The 20,975-nt window shown below is 37.5% G+C and overlaps 1 protein-coding gene across 13 annotated transcripts in view; it reads left to right on the forward strand.

Moving 5' to 3' along the window:
- Nucleotides 1-20,975, forward strand: part of LOC129794876 (dystonin) — an 80,352-nt gene that overhangs the window by 45,366 nt on the left and 14,011 nt on the right. For 10 of the 13 annotated variants that reach the window (XM_055835784.1, XM_055835782.1, XM_055835783.1 and 7 more), the window contains 3 exons: nt 9,419-9,565; nt 10,845-14,494; nt 16,613-19,960. In XM_055835784.1, coding sequence (XP_055691759.1) covers nt 9,419-9,565; nt 10,845-14,494; nt 16,613-19,960 — 7,145 coding nt within the window. Of the gene's footprint in view, nt 1-2,249; nt 2,352-5,718; nt 7,579-9,418; nt 9,566-10,844; nt 14,495-16,612; nt 19,961-20,975 lie in introns of those variants that run through there. The other 3 variants (XM_055835790.1, XM_055835787.1, XM_055835788.1) reach the window with 2 other exon arrangements.

Below are 20,975 nucleotides of genomic sequence, written 5' to 3' on the forward strand. Positions count from 1 at the left end.
AATTATTTTCTTTTTGTTGTGTTCAAAGAGGTTCTACTTTATTCGTGTTTGTGTGGCGCTCTTGCTGGGAAAATAGCAATTACGTGTACAGCAGAAGAAGTAGTGAGGAAGGCACAGAAAAAGAGTTTAGTTTAGGGAGAGTATGAGGTGTGTGTGTTAGTGTGTGATTTGAAGGAAGAACGAATAAATGGTGGGGTTTGAGGTGCAAGAAACGGCTAGCCGGCTGTAAAGTAATCATGACATAATCAGTCGCGCGGCATTTTACTAATTAGACGTGGATTATATATACATATTATTCTTCTGTTTTCAACCATAATTGTTGCTGTATTGTGTGCCTCACTTGCCAAGCAAAAGGGGGTATTTAGCTGAGGAAAAAAAAGTCCAATTTGTTGTTGGCCAAGACGCAAACTAAACTGTTCTCAAATTTTTGTTAGGCTGCTCTTTCATTGAATTTCTTAAAAAGATTTGTGAAAAGAAAAAGAAACAGTGGAATATAATGAACGTAATGAAAAACAGCTAAGGAATTTGCATTGGGAACAGTTTTAATATGATAACAGAACACTCTTAATGTTAAAAATAATTATTTTTTAAAGTTTCGCCCATAAGTGTCCTCTTATTTTATGAAAGTTGCATAAAGAAAAGCGATTGAAAACATCCATAAATTGAGAACTTCAAAACAACCATGAAGGTTATGTTTGAATAAACTGTTCTCAAAATCATAATCTTCCGAGCTTTTCGTTGGTTAAATGGGGGTTCTCACCCAGACAAACTCACGTTTTCCAGAGGTTTCGGCTCTCACTGTAGCCACTAAAGAAGGCTCTTAACGGAGCCGAAAGCACTGGAAAACGTGAGTTTTCCTGGAAAATTATTATTGACTTTAAACGTCGGAAAATCACTTCTTATTTGTTCCCAAAATCGTAACATTTATGTTTTCTTTTTTTTTAAATTTAAAATAGCTTAGCTTGCGTAATTCATGTACATTTTTTTGTCATTCCCATAAATATTTCAAAAGACGTTCGAGTGTTCTTACTGTTCCTAAAGTGTTTTAATCACTTGATTATTTTTATTGAAGGAAAACTTGTAAAATTTTAAGAAGAATTTTGAATCATTTGTTATTAAAATCAGTTAATTTTTTTGTTAAGCATTCGATCTGTGTATTAGCTAACTGTTTTCAAAAACATGTTTTTGTGTCAAACTATCCATTTCTTTGTGATTATTATGATTTTTTATAATGTTACTAAAAGTTATAAGTTTTCACAAACTATTCCCAAAATACCAACATTTAAAAAAAAGGAATTTTGTTCTTAAAATCAGTAAGTTTTTTTTGGGTATCTAACCCATCAATCATTGGGAAACTAAGAAAAACAAATAAACTGTTCTTAAAGATCTGTGTCTTAAGTAATGGTTTTCAAAAACATGAAATTCATTTTTTTGTCAAACTATGTATTTTTTGTGTGTATGTATTTTGATTTTTCTAACTTAACTAATGGCTTGAAGATTTCACAAACTGTTCCCAAAATACCAAAATTTTAAGAATAAGAATTTTGAATAATTTTTTATTAAAATCAGTCAGTTAATCAGCATTCGACCCGTCAGTCATTGAGAAAGTGTTAAAAAAAACTGTTCTTAAAGATTTGTGTATTAGCTAACTGTTTCCAAAAATATTCAATTTACGTTTTTTTGACAAATTATGTATTTCTTTGCGTTTATTATAGTTTTCCTAACTTTACTAAATGTTAGAAGTTTTCACAAAATGTTCCCAAAATACCAAAATTAAAAAAAAAAACTCAACAGATTAATAATAAAGATAATTTAAAAAAAATACAGTATTCCTAAAGGTTTGTGTCTCAGCTAACTGTTTCTAAATTAAATTTTTTCACTGAAATATCTTTTTTAAACAGTTTTATTGCTCATAATATGACTTGTATACCTATTGTATGCCCCCTTCTAACAGTAGGAGCTTCTTTGGGGTCTTTCGGCCGTGAAAAGCCCACCAACTCACCGGGTATATATTTTTTCAAGCTCCAAGAGTGGGGCATGAGTGTTTGAGAGTGAGAGTGCTTTTTAGAGAGCTTCTACTACATACATTTGTGTAGTGAATGAAGAAGGGGACAGGGTGGGGAAGAGCTTTAGAAGTATCTCTGTGTGTTTGTGTGTGAATTTGGGGAGATGATATTGAAGTAAAATATATTGTCAGAGTATCGGAGTATTTGCGTGGGAATGAGGAGTTTGAGTGAGTAAAATAGCATTTCAGTTCTCTGTCAACTCTCTTTGCTACTTTATCGTGCCTCCGTGGAGGTTTTTTTTCACTCATCGGCTCAGAAGTTTTGTGGCAAAAGTTCTCAAAAAACGTATGGAAAGAAAATGAAAATATTTTTGTGAAAAATTAGCACAGTTTTGTTGTTGTTGAGGTGTTGGCAAAAAAGTGAAAAGATGTTTCACAAAAAAAGTTTCTTCGTGTAGTAATTTTGGGCCATAGAGAGACCGTGAAATATTCTATAAAAAGCCAAGATTTTCTTATGGGGAACTGAGAACACTATTTATCGCTTTTTCAACGTCTTATTTCGTCACTTTTTTTTTGTTTGTTGAGTTCTTTTTTTCTGTTTAAGCCTCTTCTTGTGGTGGCTAATATAAGTTATTATAGTTTATCATTTGTGTGACATCATTTCTTTTTTCTAACACGATTACGACACACTTTAAGGCGCAATCAAATGACTTTGCATTCGACATTCCTTCCGGCACAAAATGCAAACTTTTGTTGAGGTATTTTCAAAGAGGAAAAAAGAGAAGTTTCTAAATAAAGAATTTTTTTCTCCACCCAAAAAAAGGGGTATTGATTTCCAATTTTCGTGAATGGCGACGAATGTAATTCATGTCTGTGATATAAATCACGTGGATTTTCTCTTGGAAAATGCAATATGGGTTTGCCGGAAAAGTGTCGTCGTCGTGAGAGAGTGGAAAATTCACACAAACATACAAACATTTTGGGGGCAAAGAGAGGAGAGAATTTTCTGCGCAGACTTTTCTCCTTTTAGTTGGGGCTTTTCTCAAAGGAAATTCTCAGTCAGTTGAAGGCAAACCTCTCGCTCTCTTTCACTGCCAAAAAGATAATTTTCATTGCTTCTTCATCCGTGTCTTGTGGAGTTTTTTTTTACACACGAAGAATTAATTATCATCTAATTGCCGGTGAACCTCCACAAAATGCTAAATAAAAACTCAAATCACAACATTTTTTTTTATCAACGTTTTTGCCTTCCTTTTCCCACACAATTTCCCCCTGAAAATCAATATGTGAAGCTTTGAAGTCTTTTTTTTTTCTTTAGTGTATTTGTGCTCAATGTTTCTTAAAATTGCGAAAAGCCGCTAAAGGAAAACTTATCAGTAGAATTTTTATTAGAGCTTGGTCTCGCGAAGCTCAGTGATGTGATAGTGAAGCGTGAAGTCTCATTGGATTATTATTATTTTTTTTTTTTCAAAGAAGAATGAGGGGAAAAAAGGCAAAAATACAGGAACTTGAATAAATTTTTCAATGAAGAAATTCTTTAAAAAAAAAAAAACCCCCAAGGGGAGCATTTCTGTGGAATTTTTGTGCTGTAAATCCATAAATTGAATGATAAGAGCATTATTTCTCTATATCAAAATAGAAGGCTTCAATGATAACTCAGTTGAGTACATTAATTGTGGTGGGGAAGTCTGTAATCAGTGAGTTTTTTTTTGCGATAAGTCATTCGTAGTAGAGAGATTCAATGGGTGACTTCATAGAGGGAAAATAGATTTGATTTCATACAGCAATTCCTCTAAAATAATGCTGAAAAGGTTTAATTGGAGAAATTTCCAGTGTTTATTATTTATTAAAAAAATGAATTGAAACTGAAAATGAGAACAGTTTGTGTCTCGGCTGTGTGTTTTAGAATTTTTTGGTTCTTTTTGTTGATTTTCAAAGCTAGTTTGATGATCATAAACACAGAAATAAGATAGAATTTACTGGTTAGATCTACTAAATGAATTCTAATAAGTATTTGCCTAAAAATCGCTTTTTCGGACAATATTTTCCCAAGAATTTACTAGCCTGATGATGAAGAAAATCATCACACGAAACGTCTTATTATTATTTAAAAAAAAACATGAAAAATGTTGCATATTGCTTGTTTCTCTCTCAAATTAAAATTCAAAGACACGACGATGAATTAATAATTTTAAATTAGCTCAGATTCAAACCCTGTTGTGATTCTTTTCACATTTCTAACCTCAAAATTAACAGTTTATTCATTAACATGGGAAATTATGAAGACTACGAATTTAAATCAATTTAATTGAAGAAATAGAATTAAAATCGAAAATTCATTTTTTTTTTAAATTTTTTACGAGCTTAGCTAAAAAATTCTGAACTTAGCACAGACACATACCAATAATGTTGCTAGATTTTCGATAGAGAAGTTACAAAAAAAAAAGAGTTGAATGGATTATTTAATTTTATTTGATATAAATTCTTTCTAGAGAAAAAGGAAGGTACATAACAAGAAAGAGAAAAAGATTTAATTGAATTTTAAAAGGTGGAACAATTAGCCAATACACATACCCAACTGTTCTCATTCCCTCAATTTTTTGCCTACTTTTTGCCAATTTTTCCCACACGTAAAATTTTATTTATAAGGCACAATTTAATTAATATTGGCCCAAGGCATAAATCGTCTGTGAAGTGAATAAGCTCTCATTGCAATAAATCATTTGTCTACTTAATAAAGACTTTGCTATTACAAGTGTTCTCAAAATAGCTCTACTTTACTTACATGGATTTTGTAGTCCTTGAAAATGATTTCAAGTTAAATGCTCCCGCGTGGGGGCGCCTGGAAAAGCATTTTCCATACTAATATGCAATTTTGTATGATGTAGAATAGGGAAAGACGCTCTAAAATGAACCCTATGGGACTTTTCTGATTTTTTTTTAAAATTTTTTATATTGTTTTTCTAAATTTTTTGAGGCTTTCAAGGTTATTGAAGAAATGAAATTATTACGGAATTGTAAAATATTTTACATTTTCCACTAAACTTATAAAAGATGAGGAATGATTTACCAAAAAAAAGTGTAAAAACCACGACCCTGTTTTGTGCGTAAAGCAAATGCTGCAGTGCTTTTGTTTTGGGTGTGTCATCAAAAAAATTAAGTAATTTAGCAATAAAAAAAAACACCTAGTTATTCACGTAACGTAAAATGGTTTTGCTCTCTAGGGAAAGTTTTGTTTTTTTATCAATGCAGCACTCGTGCATTTGCTTCATGGACAAAAATGCAAAATTAGATACAATGAGGGCGTGGTTTATGAGTTTTTATTGCAAATTCTTTATTAATTTTACTCAGTTTTATCTCTTTGATTTTTTCTGGAATGTTTTGGATATTTTTTCAATCTGCTTCACTTTTAATAAATGAAAGCCTCAGAATGAATGTACTCCTTTTCTTGTAACTGTTAAACAATTATTTTTTTATTTGAAATTTTAAAATAATTTTTCTTGCAAGATTCATTTAAATTAAATTTTTGTTTGTTGTATTGACTCACTGAAAATTCTCTTCTTGCGGCCACAGCCGTCTTAGCGTTTTTCTTGTCAATCTCTTCAGGGGAAAATCGTTCAATAAAGAAAATCTCATGCATTTAGAACAGTTTTCTCTATAAATTGAAAATGGCAAAAAATGGAATATTTAACAGTCTCTCTCTCAATGGGCTTTTATTAATTAAAGTGCTCCCGAAGTTGGATGTGTTGAAGAATGTGCGAGGAGATGTAAATGTTTGAGAAGAAAAGAAAATTAACGTGAATAAAGTGCTGCAAAAGAAGCCAGAGGAAATGCCTAAGAAAATCTTTTCCACGGAAACGCAAAATGTGCGCGTTGTTGGGCGGCATCCTGAGGGTGTTGCTGTGACACCATCGAAGCTCAGGATAAGCCGTATGAGGATCCTGCCTGTGAGGATCTCACTGACGGATGCTCTGGCACAGGAGCTTGTGGATGAGCGAGGAGAGATTCTGGATAGGATCACGGGGAGACGATTGAGCCTCGAAGGAGCAATTGAGGGGGGAATAATTGATCCGAATGTGCAGGAAATTGTTGACACTGAGAGGGATGCAAAGGTCACAATTGAGGAGGCTATTCATCGAGGGATTGTTGATGCTCTTGAGGGGATTTATGTGGATTTCGTGGGGAAGGAGAGGATCCCCTTTATTGTGGCGGAGAAGAGATTTTTCATCCGGAAACCGTTGACACTGAAGCAATTGCTGCGGGATGGGTGGATGATGAGTTGTACGGAGGTACTTTCCCCACTGCGGAGGCGCCGCTTGACCATCAGGCAAGCCATGGAGTGTGGAGTAGTGGATGGGGGGCAACTCAAGAGCGTTTTGAAGGTGGACACGGGAGATTTGGTGACACTCACAGTGGCCATAGACCTTGGGATTATTAATGTGACCACGGGATGCTTTAGAAATACCCGCACCGGTGACATCTTAACCATTCCCGAGGCTGCTGATTGTGGCTACCTCGTTGCCGTGGAGCACAAAAGTATCTTCGACGTTCCAATGTTTCGGCACATTGAGACATTCTTCTCACTCCGTGAAGCTCTTGAGCGGCATGTTGTTGAGCTACGGCGTGATGGGGAATTTATGCTGAAATATCGCGAAAAGGCGATAAATTTGGCGGATTGTGTTGACCTCGGGTTGATTTTGCGGCGCGATCTAATGGAGATTCTCACGCGGAAGCTCCGAATATTGGCGGGAAAATCAATACTCGGCATGGTGTGCGAGGAAATGCTCGACATTGACACTGGACTCGTCCGTGGAGGACGGAATGAGGTCAAATCCTACATGCAAGCCATTGAGGAGAACATTCTAACCGTCGATGGGGCAATTCTCATTCACAGTCTCATGAATTTAACAATCAAAACGGGCCTAATGCGACACCAAAAGGGTGCTCAGGACCAAAGGAATGCCTTTGACGTGACACATGCTAAGAAAATCCCCCTAAAGCAGCAGAAAAAATCCTCTCCAGCTGTTTTGTACTCCAATGCACAATTTTCCAGTGAAAATGGAAAGATTTTTGCACGAAAAATGCTTGCTGAGAAGTCAGGAAAAGCAGGAAATCCATCAATTTTCCTTCAGAGAAATCCCAAAAGTATCATTTTGGCAAAAATCTCCGCCCATCCATCGAAGACTCTCTCCCAGGAAGTTTCCATTGCCACGAAGAGTTTAACATTTTCAAAAGTAACAACAATGAAATTCCATTCAACTGCCAACCCTCGGCAGTACACTCTAATGCGAAATTTCCTCGAAATTTACGCACAACCCTCAGCGAGGATTCCCTTTGGAATGCTTCAGGATGTTGATTGGACAATTATTGTCACCTCCCTCGATCGTGCTCTGCAATTCAGTCAAATTATATCAGCTCAAAATTCCGTTGTGATCGATTCAAAGCTCATTTTGACCTTCTTCAAAATCCTCAAGTTCTGGCAGCCGCAACTAGTTGAGGAAGTGACAGAACAGAGAGCAATTGTGGAGGAAAATGCCGAGATTAGCGTTGATCTCACCCAACTAACAGGAGAGGTTTGTTTGGTTTTTTTTTCTTCGTGTATTTTTGTGACTTTTGCCCACGAATCTTGTCAGATTTTTAGTGCACAAACCCATTGAGGTGGTTTTAGCCTTGAATTTTATTCAAATTTCTTGCTAATTTTTGCCACTCACATCGTCATCTTTACTTGATTACTTTCCTGTGTGTTGCCTCAGGCTGTGGGGCGATCGTGTATGCTCTTTTGCCTACGCAAAGAATGACAATTTTTCACTTCTCAAAGGGGCTATGCATTGCGACAAATGAATGTTCTGATAAATTCATTTCTTCTTTTAAAATATTTAAAAATAATAATTCAGTTATATTGATACGGAATGAATCCAACAACTGTAAACATTTTGGTCTTAACCCTTTAACGTCCAACGTGAAACATAAAAACATTGAAACATGCGCTCTTTTATCGCGATTTTTATTCTATGAATTTTTTTAGAGGACTTTTCTCACTCAGAACGTCTTCTTTGACCCCTTATGCGTGAATTTGATGCATTTGTAACATGGAAAAACAATTACATTCATAAATAATTGAAAAAATAAAATGTTTCACGTTTGGGTCAGCGTATGACCCAAAAAAACCTTAAAGGGTTAAATCGTATGTTATTTAATGCTATTCAGACACGTTGTCAGGGAGGACGTTTAGATGTCTTAAGAACTTCCTAAAATTTCGTATTCTCAGACTTTCCTTTTGAGATTAAAATAAATTAATTTTATGCTAAAAATGCTTAAAAACCATCAGACGTGTAAATGAACATCAAAAGTTACTTTAAACGTTTGAAGATCAATGACAAACGTTTTTAATGATAAGTTAAAAATAATTATAAAAAAACATTAAAAGATATTAAAAGTTTTTAGAGAAGCGTAAGGCATTAAAGCGAATGTTAAATGTCAGAATAAAACCGTCAAAGTTATAAAGGAATCATCAGACTCTAAAGAAGAATAATTAGACGTTAAAAACGTTAGTAGACATTAGTGTAAACATTATTACAGAATTATCAATTGTTTATTAAAAAATATCGACTAGGTTCTTAAATACTTTTAAAAGTTTTAAAAATGAAAAGGAAAATCTTAAAAAAAAACTCCTTCTTAACCCTTAGTGGATCGATATTTCTAACCTTAAAACTTTGACCCTAATTTTCTATTTAAAAAAAAAAACGTTTTTCCAAGTTTTCTTTCGATGAACTTCAAGTAATTGAAACTACCTATGATCAATGTAGAATTTATTACGAATGCTAAAAGGATTTAAATTCTGTTTAAACTCCAATTAGCCACGGTGGCCAGTAAATACCTCCAAGGGTTAAATAGACTTCTAGCTACTCTTCTGGATTCATTTCAATTTATATTTTTCTTATTTGCTATGTTTTTAGGCGCACTGATTTACTAATTTAAAGAGTTTTCTATTAAATAAAACAATTAAAAATTAAATTTCGTTTTTTTTGGAAGTTTTTTTATTGCAGTGTATTTTATGTTATAGTCCTAAAATTTGTTTAAAAATCAGTCTAAAATTTTTTATTTTTGAGTTTTCGAAAGCTCTTGTGTGCCATTGAAAATGCAAAGCGTCTGATTTGGACTTAAACTTTGGAAGAGTACGAATTGGCATCTTTTTTTTAGCCTCCTAACAGATCGATCGATTTTCAATGTTTTTTTCCAGCTTATTTTCCTTGAAAAAGATAAATGTTGAAAGCAAAAGGGAAGAAGTTTCTGTAAATGATTAGCCCCTCATATTAAATTTTTTATTAAAATGAACTCCTAATCTTAAGAGCAATCTTCCATTTTGCTCTGTATTTTAATTTAATTTAATTTTTACCATTTCCTTCCAAACAGCAAGCGATCTTTGAGAAATATTCCGTGTGTGAGGATGAGCTTGGGAAGCAATTGGAATGGATTGGCTCTGTGGAGGCGAAACTGGCCAATATTGGTGGACCATCGGACGTCGAAGAGGGTATTCGTCATCAAATTAATACGCTCAATGTAAGTCTTTTGCTTTTTAAGAGAATTTAATTTTTGGGCCATATTCAGCGTAAAAAATTTTATTTTTTTTTAATGATATAAGGTCATTTTGGTATTCAGAGTAAAAGATAAAAGAAATTTGGTATTATTAACTAAATAATCAATTTATTTAAAAAAAAAAAGTGTCAGATTCTTTAGTATTTTTGTAAGTTTTAAGTTTTCTTAAGAATTTGAAAAATATAAAAGTTAAGAAAACTTAAGATTTCTTAAGTCAAGCTGAATTAAGCTAAATGTATATTTTTTGATGATTTTTAAGAATTTCAGTGTCTTAAGACGATCAAGAGATTTTTTTTAAACTTAAGAAATCTTAAGAATTTCTAAGAGAATTTAAGACTGTCTGACTAGACAATCTTAAGATTTTTTTTTAAATTTTGTTAAGATTTTTCAAATTTTCTTTAGAATTTCTTAAGTTTTCTTAAGCAAAAGTTAAAAGAAAAACCTAAGAATTTTTATAAATGAATTTCGATGCTTGAAAACAACCATGAAAAATCTTGGGAAAATATGAACTTGAACCTAATTTAGCCTGTTTAAAGAAATCCTTAATTTAGATTATTAAAACTTGAAATATTTTTTACTTTTCGCAATAAATCTTTAATTATTCTTAAGAAAACTTGAGAAATTCTTAAGAAAATTTTAAAACATCTCAAGAATTATCAAAAAAAATTCAAAAATCTTAAGAAAACTTAAGTCTTCCTTAGATATTTTAAATCTGTCTTGCTTGCGAATTTCATCCAATGTTACATGCGACGTTTCGAAGGCTTTATTCCTTCATCATCAGGCCTACAAAGTTTGTTACAATTTTCGTTTTAGATATATATTTGAAAATGAGGGGTAGATTCTAATAAAAATGTTTTCTTTTGTTAACAACTTTATAGTTTATTGCAAGATTTTGACAGATAGAGTTTCAAAATCGTTCTATAGAAGAAAAACCAAGAATTTATTGTTCCAGAAAACAGTCAGAATGAACTTTAAAGAGCCCCAAAAAAGTAATTTTCTTTCAAAAATCCGTTTAAAGAACGAATTAAAATATCAAAAATCTTGTAAGATTTTTCCCAGAATACCAAAAATCTTTTAACTGACTAATTGTAAAAGAAAAAAAAAGATTTTTTTATACTGAAAAGATTTTTTTTTTACACTGAATATGGTCCTTAATTCAAGAGAGAGAGAGAAGTTTTCTTTGCACAAAGAATTCTCAATTAATTGGGGAAAATTATTTTATCCTCTGTGCGTTGGGGGGTAGGTCATCAAAGATGAGATTGATTCCCATTCGCGTGTTGTTGTCACATGCTTGGAGCAGGTGAGACATATTTCCCTAACGGGTGGTGATGCATTTAGTGCCCCCGAAGTGGCGAGTCTCGAACGTCGTGGGAATGAACTTAAAATGCGTGTTGATCGTGCCAATGAGATTTGCTATAAATTTTCCAAGAAGATTATCTACCTCCGTGATGAGCTTGTACGTCTCCGTACGGAGCTTTCGGGCTTCTCGTCGTGGCTCACTGGGGCACGGCGTACGTTGGAGGAGAAGGAGAAGAGTTTGCACCAATTGCGCATTGTCCCATCGAATCAGGACAATATTAGGGACTTTGTGAGTGATGTAATTGCCCATCAGGCTGATTTGCGCTTCATTACGATCAGTGTGCAAAAGTATTTTGATGATAAAGCTGAATTTTTGCACTATCTCAATGATTTCCGTACAACGTTGCCAAATAGATTGTCGCACGTTGAGCAAATTGTCAATAGCCCCATTGAGCAGGATTTGCAGCAGGTTACAGTGCAGTACAAGGAGTTGTTGTCGAGGGTTAATCACCTGCAGGATGCAATGCAGACACTTGGGAATAGGCATAGGGAGTACAATGATAGCGTTGAAGTGGCTAAGAAGTGGTTGACGGAGATTCAGCCGAGGGTTGATGGGGTTCTTGCGGAGCCACCAAGTAGTGATCCGGTGATCATTCAGAGTCAAATGAGTCAAACAAAGGTGCTTCACAGTGAGGTTGTGTCCAATGGGCGTCTCATTGATAATGCTCAGCAGACGTTGGAGGCACTCGTGCGGGTGCTGCCGAAGAATACGAGTAGCTTGGAGATTCAATCGTTGGAGATGCCCGTGAGGAATTTACGTGATCGCTATGAGAAGCTAAAGGGGAGCTTGACAAATCGCGCAAATGCCCTCGAGAAGATTCTCATTCAGACCCAAAGTGTGCAGGGAACGTTGGATAAACTCGTGGGGTTGGTGCTGCAGGCTGAGGAGCAATTTAAGCACCACTGGCGACCGGCTTCGTTGATAAAGGAACAACTTTTGGATCAAATTCGCGAGAATAAAGCCTTCCTGCAGACTTTGGAGTCACACAGGGGCAGTATAAGTAGCTTCAAGATGAGCGGGGATGTGCCAAAGGTGATGATTAATAAGCTCCAGGAGGCAAAGGTGAAATTTGAGCAGCTTCATGATCGCGCAATTGAGCACGGGGACTTCCTGGAGAAGACTCTTGGGGAGTTGAATAAATTTAATAATGAATTTGGGGCGCTTGAGAAGGAAATTTTGAATTTGCAAGAAAACGTTGAGGGGGCGGAATTTAACTACCTCCCAGCGGAATATATGAATCACATGCAAGAGATTCTCAATACAAAACAACAAATTGAACCAATGTTCCACAATTGCACGCAACTCGGGAAGGATCTCATCTCAAAGAGGGATGTTACGAATACGGGTGTTGTGCGTGATCAGGTGAAACATTTGGAGAATTTGTGGAAGAATCTCGTTGTTACAACGACGGAAAAATCGAACCTTTACAAGCAAAAGTCCGAGCATTTGAACACGTACAATAAGCTGCGGGATCAAGTCCGGGCGTGGCTTGAGAGCTTCGAGCAACGCATCAATAAACTCTCTCCCGTTTCCGTTGATCACGACGTCATTCAGCATCAAGTGGATGAGACGCAGGCCATTGTGCGTGAGCATCGTGACTACGGTGTGACAATTGATAAACTAAATGATCTTGGAGCGCAATATGATTCACTAATTCGCGCCGAAATTGCTGATAAGCAGCGAACAGCTCAGAGTGGAACGGCAAAGAAGATCTCCGTGACGAGTATTCGTCGACAATCGATCGACGTTCAATCCGGAAGAGTCAGCGAGACGACCCCAATTCAAATTCAACTTTCCGAAATCAATAATCGCTACAACATGGCCGGAGTAAGGCTAAGCGATCGCCAAAATGAGCTTGAATCCCTTCGTGATGAGATTCGCCGGCACAGGGATAACATGAAGAATCTCAATGGGTTCCTGGATAAAGTTCAAAAGCGCATCCCCAAGGAGACAATTGATTCCAACGTCGAAGCGGAGAAATGCATCAATCAGTGCCGGAAGATCCTCGAAGAGATGTACGAGAAGCAAAATCTCTTGGATTCCGCAAAGGTCATGGTGAAGAATCTTGCTGTGAAGAAGAGTCAATCCCCTGGGGTTGAAGTGCTCAAGAATGAGCTTGATGGCGTCTGTCAGCGTTGGAAGGTGCTCAGTGATCTGTGCAAGGAGAAAATTGCAATGTCGGAGCAATTGAAGGACTTCCTGGACACGCACAACAATCTCCACGGGTGGCTTCTTGGCAAGGAACGTATGCTAACTGTCCTTGGGCCAATCTCCTCCGATCCACGAATGGTTAAGACTCAAGTGCAGCAAGTTCAGGTGCTGCGTGAAGATTTCCGCACGCAACTCCCGCAATTGAATCATCTTCAGAATGTTGGGAAAGGGCTTCAGCAGCACTTTGAAGTGAAATCCCCAGAGTATGAGCTCGTAACAGCTCGCCTCAATGCGCTACAGAATAAATGGGATGACCTCTATGGGCAACTCAATGAGCGTGCCAATAGCCTCGGAGCAGCAGCCAATACAACAAAGGAGTTCGATGCAGGACTCAGTCGCCTCCGGGAATCCCTTCGGCAGATCAACGACAATCTCGACACCCTTCCCTATGATATGGACAAGGATGAACTTCTCCGGAAGATTGATAACCTCGGGAGGCAGCTTGAGGGACAACGACCCCTCCTTGCGGACGCCGAAGCAGCTGCGGCGAATCTCTGTGAAGTCCTCGAAGATCCCAATTCCCGCGCTGATGTGAACAATCGCGTTGCCGAGTTGGCAAAGCAATACGAAACGCTGCAGAAGAAGCTCGATAATCGTCGTGCTGAAGCCGAACGGGCACTGCGTGAAGGAAGACAACTTGCGGAGAATTGTGCTCGTATCCTTGGATGGCTATCCGGGGAAGCGAGTGGCCTCACGGATAAACTCCTCGTATCGGCACATCGTCCAACGCTTCAGCATCAAATTGACACGCACGAACCCGTTTATCATGAAATAATGGCGCGTGAGCACGAGGTGCGCATGCTCATCAACAGAGGGCGTGACATCCAGGACAATCGTGTCAATGATCCCAATCTTCAGCGAGATCTCGATAAGATCTCCACTCAGTGGGATCGTGTAAAGCGCGACGTCGTCGATCGGCACACACGCCTCCAGACGTGCATGGAGCACTGTAAGCAGTACCACGCAGGGGCGCAGAACTTCCAGAATTGGCTACGAGCAGCCGAGGAGAAATTAAGTGCAATTAAGTTGGGTGTGCTGAAGAAAGCACAACTCGATCATCAGCTGAAGGAGCTCAATGTGCTCCGTAGTGAGGTGTGGAAGAAGAGTGGAGAGTATGAGATTCTCAAGGGGATGGGCAATACCTTCCTATCGGCGTGCGATGTTGACAAGGAACCCGTTCAGGGGGAATTGCAGAGCATCAAATCACGCTGGGAGAAGCTAAATGCCGATCTAAATGCGAAGAATCAACTCTTTGACACGTACCTGAAGAAGTTGGGTGATTTCCAGGATGATTTGAGGAATTTGGATCAGAATACAAGGAGGTGAGTTCCCATTTCTTATTTATTTATTTGTTTTACCAAAGATTTTTTAAGATTTCGACGAGTACTGTCAAAAGATTAGACGTGTTTGACATTTAATGGGAAACTTTAGAATATTATTTCGGGATATAATTTAGATTATTGTTATTTTAATTATTAGAAGTTTTTTTTACAATTTATTTAAATATTAGACAATTTAGACGATTAATGTCAAAAATGTTAAATATTTTCAACTACATATGTATATACAGATATTGGACTAATAAAAAAGATTTAGAAAAGCAATGTTGGTAATGTAAAAATCATGAAAATTTTAGATGAGCAGTGTTCGACATAAAAAAGTATTTCGACAAGTATTGTCATACGCTGAAAATTCAGAAGAGGGTAGGAAAAAAAACAGACGAAATAATTGAGGGATGTCAGACTTTGAAAACTTTAAACGAGTAGTTTCAAAGTTAAGAAAAAATTGACAAGTATTGTTTAATATAAAAAAATTAGCGGGTATTGTCAAACATTAAAATGACTGAAAGAGTAGTACTAAGCGTAGAAAATTTTCGACGAGTAAAGTCAAACATTACGAACGTTAATCTAAGTAGTATCTGAAGTAAAAATAAATCCACAGGTAATGTCAAACATTAAAAAATTTATTAAACGAGAAAAAAAACTGACGATTAATGTTAAAAGTTAAACAATTTTGACCAGTAGTGTTAGATATAAAAAAAAATTTACTGGTAATGTCAAAATTTGAAAATTTTAGACGACTGTAACCTCAATAGTGAAAAAGTGATAATTCTTGAAACTTTAGACGTGTAATGTGACAAATTGATGAATAATGTTATACGTTAAAACCTTTAGACGAATAATATTGAATCTATTGAACGCATACAAATCGACGTGTATTGTCAAATAGTATCAGACTTAAAAGATAAAATGACAGATAATACGATACGTTGAAAACTTTAGACGAGTAATTTCAGAAATTGATGAATAATGTCTATAACGTTTTAAGCTTTAGATGAATAGTAGTGAACGCAAGAGAAATATTTCGACAGGTAATGTCAAATATTGAAAATGTTATACGAGTAAAATTAAAAATTTAAAAAATCGGCGTGTAGTGTCAAACGTAAAAAAAATGAGACAGATAGTGGCCAACGTTAAAAACTTTCGACGAGTAGTGCCAAACGTTAAAACAAAATTTGACGGTTAATGTCAAACTGAAGGAGTTTTCAACGAGTTGTGTTAAACGTAAAATAAATTTCGACGAGTAATGTTAAATGTTGAAAACCTTTAATGGAAAAGATGAAAAATATACAAAGTCAAAAAAAACTAACGTAGGGGAGAGCGGGGTTAAAAAAGTCACTTAAGGGTTTAGAAAAAGCTCAAAATATCATATTTCCCAAATGGATAAAGCGAAATGTTTAGCTCATTTCTTTAGGAAATTTACTGCCCTACAACTCTTTCTCAGATCATTTTGTTCTATCTAGCTAGGAAATATGATATTTTAGGCTTTTTCTAAACCCTTAAGTGACTTTATTAGCCCCGCCCTCCCCTATAGTATTAGACTTAAAAGAAAAATTGACAGATAATACGGATAGACCAAACATTGAAAACTTTAGACGAGTAATTACAGAAATTGATGAATAATGCCTAACGTCAAACATTAAAAAAAGGGTAATACGCAAGTAAAATCACTACAATAAAAAAAAGTTTAAAAAAATTCAGCGTGTAGTGTCAAACGTAAAAACAAAATTTGACGGTTAATTTCAAACTGAATAAACTTTTGACAAATACTGTCAATCGAAAAAACCAAATTTCAGCGGATAATGTCAAATGCTTCAACTCTTTTGACGTTTAGTGTCAAACGTTAAATTCTTAATTTCGTATGTGTTGGATAAATTGAGATTTTTTAAAATTAAATGTTAAAAGTTAAAATAATTAGCTTTTATATCAAATTTTAGAATTTTCCAGTCATTATTGTCAAACTTAAGGTTTTTACCTTTTTAATCAAATGAAAACGTCAAATTATCCTTTTTATACATAGCCCTGAGGAAGAAGATAAAAATCTCCAAAATTTCAAATCTAAAAGTAAATTTTCTTTTTTTTTCTTGCATTGAAAAACAGATGCGAGGATAGATTGGGTGCCTTTGATGCCTTGGGTGGTGCTTCCAAGGATCCCAAGTTGATCGATAGGATTTCAACGATCATTGCCGATACGGAGAGTCTCGTTAAGCCACTTAAAGCCCTCCAGGCGGATTCGAGGAATATTTCACGTGAAGTTGTTGACGTTGGTGGGAATGCGGATCATTTGATAAGTGATGTTGATGCCATTGGGGATCGTATTGATGATCTTCACGCGAAGCTGGGTGATCGTTTTGATGAGCTCAAGTCCGCTGCATTGATTTCATCGCAACTCAATGAACGCATTAAGGGTTTCAGTGTGGATTTATCTGAGATTGAGGGACGTGTTAATAATCTTCAACCACCAGCGCGGGAGATTCCGGCTGTTAAGCAGCAACTGCATGAAGATGCGAATCTTCAGGGACGGATTCAGGACTTGACGGAGGCAATTGGGGAGATTCATGACACGGTGAAGGCAAATTATGAGTCAAGCTTCTCAATTGATGCCATGCAGACGCGTGAGCAGATTAGTGGTTTCCTGAGGACGTTGGATAAGGCGAGGAATCAGGTGCGTGTCCATGAGGATTCCCTGCATCGTACTTTGGGATCATTGGAGCACTTCTACAATGTCTATGGGAGTGTGACGACGGTGCTGAAGAATGTTGATGGGCAGATTAGGGCGCTGAAGGCGATTAGTTCGGATTTGGAGCAGATTCGGGTGCAACATGAGGAATTCAAGGCTTTTACGCGGAAGACAATTACTCCGTTGAATAATGATGTCGTTGAGTGCAATCAACTTGGGCAGGAACTTATCCGTTCAGCGCACGGAGGGGTATCAACGCAGGTGCTGGAGAAGGATTTGGAGAAGTTGAATGAGTTGTGGAATAGTATCAAGGTTAAGTGGAATGAGCGTGAGAGGAGAATTGATTTGGGTTTGTTGCAATCCGGGAAGTTCCAGGAGGCTCTCGATGGGTTGTCCAAGTGGATGGCGGACACGGAAGAGATGGTGGCGAATCAGAAGCCCCCAAGTGCTGACTACAAAGTGGTCAAGGCGCAGCTGCAGGAGCAGAAATTCCTCACAAAGATGCTCCTTGACAGGCAGAATTCCATGACGTCGCTGTTTAATCTTGGACAGGAAGTCATTCAGGGCTGTGATCCAGCTGAGGTGAACTCAATTCAGCGACAGCTGAAGGATCTTCAGGTGCGCTTTGATAATTTGCAAAATGTCGCGCAGACAAGGACGCTGGATCTGGAGGAAGCAATGCGGATGGCAAAGAAGTTTCATGAGAAGATTGTTCCGCTGTCGCAGTGGCTGAATGATGCTGAACGGGCTGTTAAGAGGATGGAATTTGTACCAACGGATGAGGAATTGATACATCAGCGTATCCGGGAGCATGATAAGTTGCACGAGGAGATCCTTGGGAAGCAGCGAGACTTTACGGAACTCACGGATATTGCGGCGCAACTGATGAATCTCGTTGGGGAGGATGAAGGTGTGATCTTGAGTGATAAAGTGAAGAATATCACAGACAGGTACACCGGCCTTGTGGATGCCAGTGAGAATATTGGGAATGTCTTGTCGGCCAGTAAGCAGGGCCTGAGGAATTTGGTGTTGTCGTATCAGGATGTTGTTGAGTGGATGGAGGGTGTTGAGGGGAAGTTGCATCAGTACAAGGTTGTCCCAGTGCAAGCGGACGCCATCCTGGAGCAAATGCACAACCTCGTGGAGATCAATGAAGATGTGGCCAATCATGCGCCTCAGATTGAAGCGATTGTTGATACAGGAGCTGAACTAATGAAGCACATTACGTCCGATGAAGCGCTTCAGCTGAAGGATAAACTCGATTCCCTGCAACGTCGCTACGGGGATATTGTTAATCGTGGCAGTGATCTCCTGAAGCACACACAGGAAGCCCTCCCGCTCGTGCAGCAATTCAACGAGGCCCATCAACGTCTTGTCGAATGGATGCAAGACACGGAGAATATTCTCGTGGCCACAGATATCTCGGAACCAGAACTCTTCCGCATGGAAGGTGAGATCCCGCAAATGCGTCAAGTCCTTGAGACAATCAACAGCACGGGGCCACAACTGAGTGCCCTTTCCCCCGGCGAAGGGGCTGTGACAATTGAGAGTCTCGTTGCACGGGACAATCGTCGTTTTGACGGGATTGTCGATCAGATTCAACGTCGCGCTGAACGGCTGCAACTCAGTAAGCAACGTTCCAAGGAAGTTCGGAATGATGTTGATGAACTCCTCGAGTGGTTCCGTGATATGGAAGCAAATCTCCGGGATGCTGATGCACCAGCACTCGATCCACGTATCGTTCGTACCCAAATGTCAGATCATCGCAAGGTGAATGATGAGATTTCAAGTCAACGCGGTAGGGTACGTGATGCCCTTGCAGCTGGGAAGCGCGTTATCCGAGACTTCCAACCGAATCAGGCAGATTTGGAGCTCAAAGAGAAGCTGGAGGATCTTAAGGATCTCGTTGAGACGGTTGTGGGGCTCAGTTCAGACCGGCTAAGCTGCTTGGATCAAGTCCTTTCGCTCTCAGAACACTTTGCGGACACACACAACACTCTAATGACGTGGATGGATGATCTGGAGTTGAAGATCTCCAACCTCGGGCTTCCGGCAATTCGTTCAGATCAAATTGCCATTCAGCAGGATACAAATGAGCGTCTCCTGCAATCTGTACTCGATCACAAACCCCTCCTGAGTAAGCAGAACAAAACAGGCGAGACCCTCGGGACGCTCGTCCGTGAGGAAGACGTCGAGAAGGTCTATGAGATCCTCGAGGAGGAGAATGCTCGCTACGCAGCCCTCAAGAATGAACTCCTAAATCGTCAGCATGCCCTTGAGCAGGCAATGCAGGAATCAAGTCAATTCGCAGACAAAATTGACGGAATGCTCCGTGCTCTGGCCAATACGAGTGATCAGGTGAATCAGGCTGAACCAATTTCAGCGCATCCCCCGAAAATCCGCGAACAAATTGCCGACAACAAAGTCCTCAAGAATGATTTGGACAATCGCAGCAATGCCTTTGGGATTGTACAAAAGATTGCAGCAGATGTCATCAACAAAGCACCCAACAAGAGTGATCCCGTTGTCAAGGATATCAGCAAGAAGCTGGATAAACTAACAAAACTCTGGGATGATGTTCAAACGAAGATCAATAAGCGTGGCAATGCCCTCGATGATACGTTCAAAGTTGCCCAACAATTCTGGGAGAATCTCAAATCAACAATGGATGCCCTCAAGGATCTCCAGGAGAATCTGAAGTCTCTCGAGGCACCAGCAGCACAACCTCAGGAGATTCAGAAGCAACAAGTTGCCCTTCAGGAAATCCGGTAAGTCAAAGCAAATCTTATCTCTTTTACTTCTTTTGGGTTTTTCTGATAGAAAGTCAAGATTAAGTTGGTAGGAGAACTGAAGAATTTTGCATTAGTCAGTGGTTTTAGCTTTAATTATCAAGAATGAAGAAGACACGAAGGTATTTTTAGCTTTTTCTTTTATCATTTTGTGATCTAATTTGTTGTTTTCTTTTTAATAGAAAAATTGAAAGGAAAAGATTAGATTGTGCGTCAGTTGTTTAAGTTCCTTCTCACATTTATTTAGGACTTACAAACCTAACTACTAAAGTACGAAAGAGACAAAGTGATGTTTTCTAAACTTTCTAGGCTAAATTGTGATTTAATTCATTATTAGATTCAACTCCTATTCCGGAATGACGTAACCTTTTAAAAAAACTTGAGTTCTACCTAAAAAAATTAAAATACTTAGAAAGTTAGGCCTAGATTGAAAACTAAACCTTAGTTTGAAAAAAAAAAACTTAAGTTCACCCCCAGGTCTAGCCTAAAAACTTAGGCCTAGTCTAGAAAAGTTAGGCATTGTCTATTAAACTTAGACCTGATTTAAAAATTTTAGGCCTAACTTAAAAATCTTGGACATAGCCTAAAAAATTTAGGCATTGCCTCGAAAATTTCAGCCTGGCTTGAAAAACTTAGATTTAACTTAAGAAAAAAACTAGGTCTGACCTAAAAATCTAAGACCTTGTCTAAAACACTTGGATCTTAATTGAATAATTCAGTTGACGCTTTCAAATATTCCGCTTTGTCTATAAAAATTGAGATCTGGCCTAAAAAACCAGGGCCTGGCTTAAAAACTTAAGGTTACAATATTTTTAGAAAAAAAACTTAAATCTGACTTAAGAAAACTTAATGTGAACTTAGAAATTATTATTAAATTTATTATTAAAAAATAATAAAAAAAATATATAACTTATAGGAAACTTAATCTGGATTTATCAGTAAAGTCCTCTTAGAAACTTTAAAATTTTCTGATTCTCAATAGAAATTTTAGAGT

The sequence above is a fragment of the Lutzomyia longipalpis genome, chromosome 4 (assembly GCF_024334085.1).
Source record: "Lutzomyia longipalpis isolate SR_M1_2022 chromosome 4, ASM2433408v1".
In the NCBI taxonomy this organism is placed as follows: domain Eukaryota; kingdom Metazoa; phylum Arthropoda; class Insecta; order Diptera; family Psychodidae; genus Lutzomyia; species Lutzomyia longipalpis.